This window comes from Sinocyclocheilus grahami, unplaced genomic scaffold, assembly GCF_001515645.1.
Source record: "Sinocyclocheilus grahami isolate Dianchi unplaced genomic scaffold, SAMN03320097.WGS_v1.1 scaffold220.1, whole genome shotgun sequence".
Lineage (NCBI taxonomy): Eukaryota > Metazoa > Chordata > Actinopteri > Cypriniformes > Cyprinidae > Sinocyclocheilus > Sinocyclocheilus grahami.
The window spans coordinates 220,908-233,913 of record NW_015505399.1 but is presented as its reverse complement, the minus strand read 5'-3'; the positions used below and the strand labels follow the sequence as shown (position 1 = coordinate 233,913).

Genomic DNA, 13,006 nt, shown 5'->3' with positions numbered 1-13,006 from the left:
ATAGCCATTTCAGCTGGCCTCCATGTGTCTGCTCACTACTGGGCCATCTCTGTCCTCCAGACCCCACCCACATCATGCATATTCATATAGGCCATGCTCAATAATACAGCAGGGTGTGGTCTTTCAAACACAAAGCCTCATGCAGCACACTTGCACGGAAGAGCAAAGAAACAAATATGCATTACTCTTTTAATTACAGACCTTCACTTAAAAACTAATCATTTGAATTATATACACAAAAGGCTGAGTTATATTAGAATTTATTCATTTTATTTAGTAGTATGTTTTATATACTATAATAGTATATTTACTATTAGTATATTTTAATTACATCATAAAATTATCTGTGCTTAGTTTGAACACAGTCCTTCCAATATGCACTGTAGAGTTTATATTTATTAATTCTCTCAGATAGTACTTTTTTATGTGCTTTGTTTTAGTCACAATGGTGCATCAGTCAGCGGCGCTGCCCTCGGTGAAAAGGCCACATTAGGAAAACATTGATTGTGTGCTTAATAACTCTAGATCAATGGATTTAGCAGATGGCTTCACATGCACATGCACGTTTAGGGGAGTGTGTTAGTGCTCACGCAAGTGCATTGATGTTGTGTACTTAGTGTTTGGAAAACCATGAAAGCATTTATTGAATGCTAGGACTTGAAGTGTACAATACTTACAGGAAGGAATTTGTAATTTATCATGCAAGTCATGCAAAATGAAATGAAGATTCACTATAATTCCTAATGCATAATCACTGAGGAAGTATTGCTGCTGAGGAAAAGAGATAAACCTGCATGGACAATGGAAGCAGTTCCGCTAAACCACTGGAAAATTAGTGTCTTTCCAGTGATTGCATACTGAAACACAAATAATAATTCCAGGAAATTCCATTTATTTATCTAGTACAGTGCATCATTTTTCAAACTGACTGCAGTGGTTGTTTTTTCCTCATGTTTTATTGATGATCTCATCATCAGGATTCCCAGTACTCCCAGGGCTGGTCCATTGCTTAGCAACCAGAGGTGATGTTCCCATTTCCTGGCACACTGTCAACACTGACACCCATTGTCCTGTCTGAATGCCTGTAATGTGCAAATGGCACTATGACAAGCTGACTCCCTGCCATGTGTCAATTTGCTGAGCACAGCAGGCCACTATAACCTGGGGTGAATAGATGATCATAGACGTTAAGTACACTCTACTGCTGTCTTGAAATATTCTCACAAATATAATGACAATTTAGTTGTGTTTTGTAGCATGTGGTCTGTTATTGTTGCTTTAGAATAAGCATAGAACAAACGACAGCATTGGTATTTTCTTGTATGATAGCTTCCATAATGTTTTAAATGTTCACCTGCGCTGTAGGCCATTTTCCCTGTTCACTGTTTACTTTGTAGCAGCCATGCTGCTCGGTCAGTTGTCATGTTCCTCTAATTGTGTTACATGATCATAAGACATATTGCCTGACATCAGTGAGATGCCACAGAAGCAGAGGACAATGAGATGACACATATGAGATGTTGCTTTGAGAGCCAAATTGTCAGACATAAGGGCCTCATTTGAATGTAGCTCAAGTTATAACAGTTGGAGTTGGTAAGATTTTTTTTAAATGTTTTTGAAAAAAAAGTCTCTTATGCTCACCAAGTCTGCATTTATTTGATAAACCCCCCCCCCCCCAAAAAAAACAGTAAAAACAGTCATTGTCACTCTACAGTGGAATAAAACGCACAAGGAAGATGATGAGCAATGCAAACTGCTTTAGGGACGTAGTCGACCGGACGACAAACAGTGAACGGAGCACAACTTAAATAGGAGGGCTGATTAGGGTAATTAATGATACACACCTGAACCAAATGACAATCAGACATGAGGGAAAACTAGGTCACACAGAACACATTAGGAATGAAAACACAACAAAAGTCCAATGGGGTGTGATAGTTCGCCCCCTTCCCGGAAGGTGCGACCTTGCGCCGCAGGAGCAAAGGGAGGGACGGAGGGGGACTTCGGAGGAGGACAAAGGAGTGGATATGGGATGGTGACAGGGGATGGCAAAGGGCTGGCAGAAAGACAATGCTGGAGGAAATTTGGGCGGAGGACGGACACCCGGAAGGAGGATGATGAACGGAGTCCAGGGCGGATCAGATGGAGGGAGGAGCCAGGGAGGAGACAGGATGGACTTGGAGGAGCCAGGCGGGACCCAGGCCACAACCATGATGGTAGCACTCGGTGGAGCCGACGGAGGGAGGAGCCATGGCGATCGAGGCGAAGGTGGGGATCCGGAAGGTCGCGGTGGAGCCAGAGCGACAGAGGACCAAGGTGGAGCCGGAGGTAAGGAGTAGCCTGACAGAGCCAGAGGGACGGATGGACGAGGTGTAGCCGGAGGAGTGGAGTGAGCTGAGGGGCTGTCAGGAGACAGCGGTGGCGATGGTGAGGACTGGTACAGTGTTGGGTGTTGGGAGAGGGAGGCTGGGCAGGAGTTCAGGATGTTCACGAGGCTTAGGAACGGTGTGTGTTGCCCACACACACCATAAGGCCACTTCCAGCACCGTGAGTGCCAGCAACAGGTGAACGACTACCATGGTCGTTTCAGGACAGATAGACAGTTCGGGATGGGCAGACTGTTCAGGGCAGACAGAGAGTTCAGACGAAGGCGAGAAAAGAGCGGGCATGTCTGCATATATATACAAATTAAAATCCACTGAGCTCGGCTCACCCTCAGCCATGGTGCAGTGAGCGGAGCTTCCCTCCGCACTCTCGCTGACCATGGTGCTCTCCCCCGTGGCGAGCACTGTAGGAGGCTACAGCGGTTCTCACACCTGGTCTGACGTGACAGGCTCTGGCTCCGAGGCGATCCTCAGCTCTATCTCTTTCTCTGGTGATGGCTCGTCGGTCGCGGCGGGCACTGGCTCTCCGTCAGCAGTGGGCTCAGGCTCTTGCTCCGCGCAGCGGGGTGATGGTGGGCTGGGCTCTGGGTCTGGCTGTGTTCCGGATCGGGGGTTGACGCTCCCCAGACACCGGATGATGGTCTCCCTCTAACTCAGTCCAGTGGTGTCTGGGGGGGGGTCGATGGCGTGGTGAAGATTCGCCCCGATCCAGAACAGAGACTTCAGTGTTTCATTGTCAAATGGGCAGGACGCGGCGAAAACACTGAAGTCCCTGGCGAAGTCAAGCAGGTCAGGGTTAGCATGGGCAATGGAGATGAGTTGGGAGGCATAATAATCCATGACAAAAAACAAAAACTGACAAAAACGAAAAAATAAACAGGGAAAACACCATGGGTACTTCTCTCTCTGGGTACTTCTATTTCTAGGTCCGGTCTCCTGTCATGCTACGGTGGAATGAAACGCACGAGGAAGATGATGAGCAATGCAAACAGTCTTTAATAAATCCACACAAGGGTAAAGCCAGGACAGAACATATAGGAGCACACATAGGGACGTTGTAGAATAAACGACAAACAGTGAACTGAACATAACTTAAATAGGAGGGCTGATGAGGGTAATTAATGATACACACCTGAACCAAATGACAATAATCAGACATGAGGGGAAATTAGGTTACACAGAACACATTAGGAATGAAAACACAACAAAAGTCCTATGGGGTGTGACAGTAATATTGTGAAATTATGACATTTTTTATGTCATATTATAAATGGTTAATTAATTAATAATTGTTTTCTATTTCAGTATATTTTAAAATTAATTTTATTGGCAAACTGAATTTTCAGCATCATTACTCAAGTATTCAGTGTCACATGATCCTTCAGAATCATTCTAAAATGTGAATTTGGTTTGAAAACATTTGTGTAGTTTAATATTTGTGTGGAAACCCTGATACATCTTTTTTTTTTCAAGATTCTTTGATCAATAGAAAGAACAGCATATATTTGAAATAGAAATCACCTGTGACATTATAAATGTCTTTGCTGTAACATTTGATTAGTTTAATGCATCCTTGCTTAATGAAAGTTTTTTTTTTATTGTTATTTATTTTAGTTAAGTTATTGACCCCAAACTTTTGAATGGCGGTTTATATATTAGATATATATTACATAAAAAAAATAGTAAATAAATATATTTGCATAAAATTTAAAAACAGAGTTGTTATAGTTTTAGTAATAGTAGCAGGTATCTAGTTATCTAATGAAGTTTATTACTATAGTGACATTTTTTTTTTTTTAAATATAGTATATAATATAGTATATAAAATCTTTATGGTATATTTGTTTTTTCTTTTAATTTTGGAGTCAAAATGTTGTAAAAAAAAAAAAAAAAAACTAAATTTTGTTTTAGTTTATTTTTTAGTTACATTTTCCTTTATTTATTAGAATTAAAATGTTTTCATTTAGTTTTCTTAGGTTTTTAAAAAAAATTTTTTTTTTTTTGGTGAAATTTTTTTTATTTAGGTGGACTAACTATTTAGGAGACCCTATAATTAGGGCGGTTGATTGAATTAATTTTAAACCATTTTTATGGATGGTCCACTGCCCATACTCTTAAGTCAACCTCAGGGCCCATTTTGCTGCTCACCCTCCCGTAATGACAGCCCTGCCTCTCACCTCCTCCTGTGAATGTTTGGTTGAGACACATTTATTGTCATGTTACCGAGTGTTATTCCAACCTCCAGGCTGTTTGTTTGGCCTTAGCGGTGGGAGCGAGCATCTCATGAACAGGAATTTGGGGAATTTGTGTCTTAGCGGGAAAGTTTTATTGCTTAAACATCTTTGACCTCTGTGCTGGATGTTTGCTAGTGGATCATATGGCTCGAACTCTTGTATTTTGTGTGTGAACTTTGACCTGGAGTGCGTCTGGCAGCCTGCTGTGTTGAGAAATGACCCATAGACAGCAGATTCCTGGTCTGGTTTTAAAGTCGAGGCGTCACACAGCGATAACATAAACTTTGAGACACATTCACACAGCTATGAGCTGCTCTGCTTTTGCAACAATGACTTCATTATACTTGAATGGATCATTATAGTAGTGCTTCCTAGAGTGAACTGGTGATGAAACTTGTTCACAGATTCACACCCGCAACACTTATTTGGTAAACAGAGCCTCAGGTGTTACGACACATTGATTTTGCGTGTCGTATCTCCATATAGATCACATTAGCTCAGATGGGGGTGGGTATTCTGTCAAAGTGCTATTTCCTTCCTGTCATGTCTGATCAATTAAGCTCATCTGTCTGGAGACAGACCTGACGAGCCACAATGATAAGATCATTATTGTATGACATCATTCAATTTTAGTGCCACTTTTGCTAATGGATTTATTAGCCATCTCAGTTACAATAAAAACACATCCAACACATTTAACACAAATTTAAGGAATATAGATATTTAAAAAAATATTTTCTATATTTAAAAATAATTATCTTTATTTAATTTTTTTATATTTATTACTTTATCTTTTAAGTTTTTAATTTAATTTTGTTTTAGTATTTAATGTTTTTTATGTTTATCTGTATTTCTAATTAGCTTTTCTATTATATTATTATATTATATATTTCTATTTTTAGCTATTTATTAGGCTTTTAGTTTTAGTAATTTTAGGACTTATTGATACATTTTAGAATTTATTTAATTTCATTTAGTTGCTGAGGTAAAACATTTTTAAAAGGTAAACGTTTTTGGTTTAATGGTCTAATATTTATATTTTATTTTATTTCAGTTTTATTTCATTTAACAAAAAAATATTTTTAATATTTTTAGTTTTAGTTAACAATAACAACACTGAGCAGAAACGGTGCTGAACAAGTGCCACAGTTAAATACTATTTTTTCCCCTAAGTTTAAATGTGACCCCGGACCACAAAACCAGTCATAAGGGTAAATTTTTCGAAACTGAGATTTGTTTAGGATAGGACCATATTTGGCCGAGATGCAACTATTTGAAAATCTGGAATCTGAGGGTGCAAAACAAATCTAAATACTGAGAAAATCACCTTTAAAGTTGTCCAAATGAAGTTCTTAGCAATGCATATTACTAATCATAAATTAAGTTTATATATATTTACGGTAGGAAATGTACAAAATATCTTCATGGAACGTGATCTTAATATCCTAATGATTTTTGACATAAAAGAAAAATCAATCATTTTGACCCATACAGTGTATTGTTGGCTATTGCTACAAATATAGCCATGCTACTTATGACTGGTTTTGTGCTCCAGGGTCACAAATATGAACCTTAAATATAAACAACACTTTAGCAAGCTCCAATAATTACACTTTTTCCACCTAAATATCCGACTTTTGCTGTCTGGTAGACTGTTTATATGTCTTTCATGTGAAAATGGATATCATTATCTCTTCGTCTGTAGCCTAATCCAGCATTCACTGGTATCTGCTCATAAATTTCTATTCTGATATAATATGAACAATTATTTGGACATTTACTTGAGGATTTATGTAGCCCAGATATTTGCGTATATAACCTTAAGGCAAACCTCAGTGTATGGGTTGCTTATAAATGAGTGTAAAATGACAGATACACTAGATAATGTCTGTATGATTCAGCAAATAAATGAAATCCTCAATGTCAGTTAGGTAGAAAAAAGAGAACCATTTCAAATGGGATGTGTAAGGGAGACGTCAGCCTTGTGATCTCACATAATGTAGCATGTCCAAGGATTTCTGAGGACAGGTCGTGGAAGAAGTGCTCAGGACAGTGAAAGTGAGAGGAGCGCTGTGAGGATGTCATGGGGGGTATGGTTTCAGGAATGTGAAACAACTTGGCTGAGAGATGGAGCAGGTCCGGACGCATTAGTAAAACAAGCTACAGGCCCACACATACACTGCTGTAAATGAGCCCTGCCTGAGCGCACTGTTGATTCATAGCAGCATAAATCACACCTAATTTCTTCACACTTCGGATTTCTGATCTGCCATTTGGGAATGCATATTTAGTTATGTCAATCATGTGTTCACTGAACTGTACACTTTCTGGTTAATCTGAAAACACTTAAAAGTAATGTTCACAGTTGTTCCTGTGATGACAGCGTTTGTTGTGTGTTGAAGGTGATAACTCTGGATCAGGGTGAGGTGAACAGGCTCAAGGTTTTCCCCATGCATCCCACCAGCATCAGTGGAGTGGAAGACATGTCCACTCTGGCCGAGTTACATGAGGCCGCCATCATGCACAACCTCTTCCTGCGATACCAGAAGGACCTCATTTATGTAAGTTTCATAAAAAAAAAAAATAAACTAAATAGGCATGCATAGACTTCTCTTGTTTTTATGTATAGCTGGTTATAAACACTGCAGCTTAATCCACACCCTAACCCTAACAGAAAACGTTCTGCATTTTTTAAATTAAAACAAAAAAACTAAACTTGAATTACTATAATTTTTATTTTATTTTTTTACAAGTGAGTACTGTCCCCAAAAAGAGGGTTTATCAGAATTAGGTCACACTTCTGGGTACAGATGTGTCTCCAAAATATGGTTAAGTAGGTCCACAGACACACACACTAATTCTCTTCATTACATTCAAATGGGAATTTGGAATGTGCATTGTTTTCATGTAAACAATGGAACAGTCTGTGCTTTGAGAGGTCTTGTGCCTCAAAAGAACTTTGTTCTATGAACCTTAATGATGTTTAATCTGAGCTTAATGCTGTGCAGAATTTCCCATGTTTCAATAACTGTAAGCATAAATTAAATTATTGATGGGTATCCATTTTGTTTTTTCCTTCACAAAAAAACAGCTAGTGGTATTTTTGGTCTTACCAAATTTTTTGAAAAAATAAAATGACATGGTCTTCTAATCTGTATTTCATCTGATGATAATTGTATCTGTCTGAAACTAATTAGAATTCATACTTTATGGAAATAATTTAGAATTTTTTGTTTATCATTCGTATGCATTGACAGTTTCTATTATCATTTTACTTTACTATTTCCTAAATTGTCAAAACGAATTTGAACATATATTGGAATTATCATATCATGTTAAACATTGGTTGCTAAAAGCATTATTACATAAGCCAAACATTTTTAACAGTTGATCATGCAGTTGTCGGTGGATTTGTAGAACTTTGGAAATTACAGGCATTTGAGTTGTGTTGAAATCTGTAGTGTGTAGAATCCATGTGATGCTAGATATGTTTATGAGAATTTTTTTTTGAACCATTAATGATATAAAACAAAATACTTTAATGGATGATTTTTTCCAAGGCTGAACACTCCATGTTAAACATCAAACAGTGTAAGATCAAGCTTGTATGTTCTCAATGTCATTCATTCTACCTTGCAGACCAACATTGGCTCCATCCTGGCGACTGTGAACCCTTATAAGCAGATACCAGGTCTGTATGACGCCGAGGCAGTGGATATGTACAGCAGACATCACCTGGGTGAACTACCTCCACACATCTTTGCTGTGGCCAATGAGTGTTACAGCTGTCTGTGGAAGAGACATGACAGTCAGTGTGTGCTCATCAGGTAACGCCCTGCTAGTTTTAAGTTGCTTAATTTAAAGGCATTATTATCAGATTGGAATGGAATTCATTTGTAATTTTAATAGACAGTTAATCAGATCCTCTTCATATAAAGCTCACTACTGCTGGTGATTTGTGCTTTTCAAATGCACACAAGATGACTGATGTGCATGGGTGTTTTGGTCATCTGCAATTCCATAGGACTGTAATCCAATCAGAGTGAATCTAGAAATGGATTATGTTTGATTTATACTGCAAGGTTTATTGCATAACTCTTCTTGGCAGTCAGAGGCCACTTTTATTTGCTTAGTGGCAGCTTGGAATCAGAAGACCTCTGAAGTGAGCACTTGGAATGATTGTGGGTTTGTTCCAATTGCCTAATAGCGCTGTGTGAAGTGTTCTTCACATTGTATTTGGCCATATTAATCAAAAGCTTAAATTGTAGAGAGTTAATAGTATTGTGAGGGATTGCATAGTTGTAAGGGAACTGCACATAGAACAAGTATACATAACTATATAATTTCACAGGAAGTGGAGAGGAATATTTGAGCCACCAGCCACTGTGCACTTCCTCAGTAATTTACAAAGTTTGGCTAAAATAAATGTTGTGAAGGAATTCACCGTCATTCACCATTCAGGAGCATATATTACTAAATGTAGGGTTTTTGTCTGTATTGAGTGATACCATTTGTATTCATTTATTAATACCATTTAAAAGTTTGGGGTCAGTAAGATTTTCTTTTGAAAGAATTTATTCATTTTATTTAGCAGGGATAGGTTAAATTGATTCAAAGTGACAGCAAAGACATTTATTTTTATAAAATATTCATATTTGAAATAAATACTTTTGAACTTTCTATTTTTCAAAGTATCTTGACACAATAAAAAAATCCCTCAGCTCAACTGATTTCAACAATGATAATAATAAATGTTTCTTGAGCAGCAAATCAGCATATTAGAATGATTTCTGAAGGATCATGTGACACTGAAGACTGGAGGAATGATGCTGAAAAATCTGCATTACCATCACAGAAATAAATTCAAATACAACAGCTGTAATTATTTTAATGACTGTTTTACTGTATTTTTAATCAAATAAATGAAGCCTTGGTGAGCATAATAGACTTCTTTCAAAAACACACAAATAACCACAGACAAAATGTGTATGTATTCTCAGTGTTTTATGTTCATGCTTAATGTGTATGTATTCTCAGTGGAGAGAGTGGTGCTGGGAAGACAGAGAGCACCAAACTGCTGCTGAAGTTCCTGTCCGTCATGAGTCAGAACTCCACAGGCTCTCCGCTCTCAGAGAGGACCACCAAAGTAGAGCAGGCCATCGTACAGAGCAGGTCATACATGCTCTATCACTGTTCTTGCACATGTTGTCGTATCTCTTTCCATTTTAACACCCATTCTTTCTCTTTCACTCCAGTCCAATAATGGAGGCATTTGGAAATGCAAAAACTGTTTACAACAACAACTCCAGTCGCTTTGGCAAGTTCATTCAGCTTCACTTTTCTCAGAGTGGAAATATCCAGGGTGGCTGTATTATTGATTATTTACTTGAAAAGGTATCTTCTATGTTTTTTTTTCTTTCTTTTAATTAGAATTGTTTATAGCCATGCATTTAAGCAGTTGTATTAAATGCTTTGTGTTTTAAAAATGTCATTACATTCCAGAATCGAGTTGTGCGGCAGAATCCGGGAGAGAGGAACTACCATATTTTCTATGCATTGTTGTCAGGTGCTAAGTATGAGCACAGAGGTGAGATTTTAACATTATTTCATTATGTTTTGGAGGCACAGGCATTACACACTTCACCTTTACGCAAGCTGAACCTTACCTTATTAACGCTGTGTTCTTTCCATCAGAAATGTACATGCTGGCTGATTCCCCTGAGGCGTATCATTACCTCAGCCAGTCCGGCTGTGTGAAAGACAGAAGCCTGGATGACAAGCACCTCTATGATAGTGTGATGGTGAGTCAATACTGTATGTTTGACGACATTCTCGACTCTAAAACAGTTGCTTTTCTCATGAAAAGCACATGGAACAACATGAAAGAGAGTAAATGACAGAAATGTCAAATTTGGTCTCTTTAAAGGGTTAGTTCACCCAAAAATGAAAATTAGGCTGTGTTTTACTCACCCCCGAGGCATCCTTGGTGTATATGACTTTCTTCTTTCAGACAAATCCAGTTGGAGTTATATTAAGTCATATAACTCCAACTGGATTTGTCTGAAAGAAGAAAGTCATATACACCTAGGATGTTCGTCTGAAGGGAGGGGGGGCACAGTCTAATTTTCATTTTTGGGTGAACTAACCCTTTAATGCCATGCAATTGGGCTTTAATAAATGTCCACTAGAGGGCACCACATCATCTCTTATCTGTAACTTGTTCAGAAGGAATTAGGTAGAAATAATGAAACTCCAGTTATTCAGAGTTTTTTTTATTCATATCTATTGGTCAAGTAAGAATGACCTCTGTGATCATAGTAAGCATAATGTGTCCAGATCCCATTTCCTCCTCTCTTTCCCTTAAGAAGTCAATATAAGCTGTATCTGTCAAAATATTCAAATAAAATATGTCAAATAAATATTCTTCTGTTTAATGGCTGTAGGAAGCATTGAAGGTGATGGAATTCACAGAGGAAGAGATCTGTGATGTCTTCAAGCTGCTCTCTGGGGTCTTACAGATCGGCAACATCGAGTTCATGACTGCAGGGGGTGCTCAGATTACCACTAAAGGAGGTTCGAGGCAAATCAGCATTTGTCAGAAGCATAGCTAGTGTGTTATACATGCCTTTTTAATAGTTATCTTAGTCGAAGGATCTATTAAATACCGCCTGTAGTCCTGGCACACAATATCAGCCTATATTTTATCTGCCAGGAGCTAAGAGTAAAGACTTTCACTGAGTAGAGCGTGTAGAGGCATGCTACAACATGTCAGAATTCACTTTGATAACTGCACTTCATATGGATGACTCACTAACCCGTCTTAATGCTGGAGCAGTTCCAAAAGACTGTTGATTCATTAAAAAAAGTTTTTTATTCTGTCATCAATTACTCAAATCTACTGGTTGCATATTTCCATGCAGTCACAACAATGAATTGAGAGGTTATTACTACAATTTAAAATAGGTGGTTAATTACTATTTCAATATATTTTAAAATGTAATTTATTCCTGTGATGGCAAAACTGAATTTTACTCCAGTTTTCAGTGTTTCATGATCCTTCAGAAATAATTATAATATGTGACCCTGGGCCACAAAACCAGTCATAAGGGGAATTTTTTTTTTAATTGAGGTGTACGGCTGAATAAATAAGCTTTCCATTGATGTATGGTTTGTTAGGATAGGACAATATTTGGCCGTGATGCAACTATTTGAATATCTGGAATCTTCTTATGAAGTATTCTAATTTGTTGACAATTAAAAGAACCAAAGACTTAAACTACTTCAGTCTGTGTGCATTGAATTTATTTAATACACGAGTTTCACAATTTGAGTTGAATTGCTGAAATAAATTAACTTTTCCACGACATTCTAATTTATTGAGATGCACCTGTAAATGTAACTGGTCAATTTGCACTATAGTTAAATAATGCACCAGCCATTACATTACAGTCTTAATATTTGAAATTTAATAAGAAATTAATGTACATATATTACACAATCAGATGTTAGGTAGACTGTTGAATATGTGTAACACGTTTGCATATCATATGATGGAAAATTGACTTTCAAATATATAATATCCACTTTCCACATTGTGAAGGCTTATACGTTGTGTTTATTTGAATGACAGTGGTCAGTGTCGTCAGTGATCTGCTGGGACTCGACTCCTTTCAGCTGTCTGAGGTTCTGACACAGCGGTCCATGATCCTGAGAGGAGAAGAGATCTGCTCACCTCTCACTGTGGAACAGGTAAGGAACCAGGACATCCATCCTTTCTTGTGATTTTGTATAGTGCACCGGCATGTCTGTCTAGAAATAAGATATATCAATGTATTTGCCTATTTAAATCTGGTTTATTTACATTTTGGCATAAGTTTGGGCAGTGCTTTCAAAAAGTATTTTTTGGTTTGTTTGCTTTAACCGTCATGTTGTATCATGTCGTGGCATGTCTGTGCTGTGCCCTCAGTGTGTCCAGACACATGTTTCCCTGCATCCCCAGACTCACCCCAGATTTACTGACAGACTGTCATTAAAAACATGCTCACACCCATACGCCTGTGTAGAAAGCGTCTTTGCGTGACTTGGTACCATTTCCTGTTTTTTTGTCCCCTCGGATTCCTGCTATAATAACTCGGTGATAAAGATCTCATGAGAAGAAACACAATAGAGGCTGAGTGTGGAGACAGCGGTTAGCAGCCGCCTAATGGGGGCAGTCTATTACACAAATATGCACGGTAAACGCAAGAAAGAGTCGATGTAGCTTTCAAAATTCCTCTTTTCCGCAAAAGAACCAAAATCAAAGGTTTGATGTTTTTTTTATTTAAAACTGGTTTATGAAAGAGAGCAAGACCGATGAGGGGAAAGGGGGGGGGGGGGGGGGGAGGCTGG

The 13,006-nt window shown here is 38.1% G+C and overlaps 1 protein-coding gene across 1 annotated transcript in view; it reads left to right on the top strand.

The window, feature by feature from the left end:
- Positions 1-13,006, top strand: part of LOC107596541 (unconventional myosin-X-like) — a 72,889-nt gene that overhangs the window by 25,227 nt on the left and 34,656 nt on the right. The window contains exons 3-10 of the mRNA XM_016287296.1: positions 7,021-7,179; positions 8,258-8,445; positions 9,656-9,790; positions 9,874-10,012; positions 10,121-10,205; positions 10,313-10,419; positions 11,062-11,191; positions 12,249-12,367. Of these exons, the coding sequence (XP_016142782.1) occupies positions 7,021-7,179; positions 8,258-8,445; positions 9,656-9,790; positions 9,874-10,012; positions 10,121-10,205; positions 10,313-10,419; positions 11,062-11,191; positions 12,249-12,367 (1,062 nt within the window). The remainder of the gene's footprint in view (positions 1-7,020; positions 7,180-8,257; positions 8,446-9,655; positions 9,791-9,873; positions 10,013-10,120; positions 10,206-10,312; positions 10,420-11,061; positions 11,192-12,248; positions 12,368-13,006) is intronic.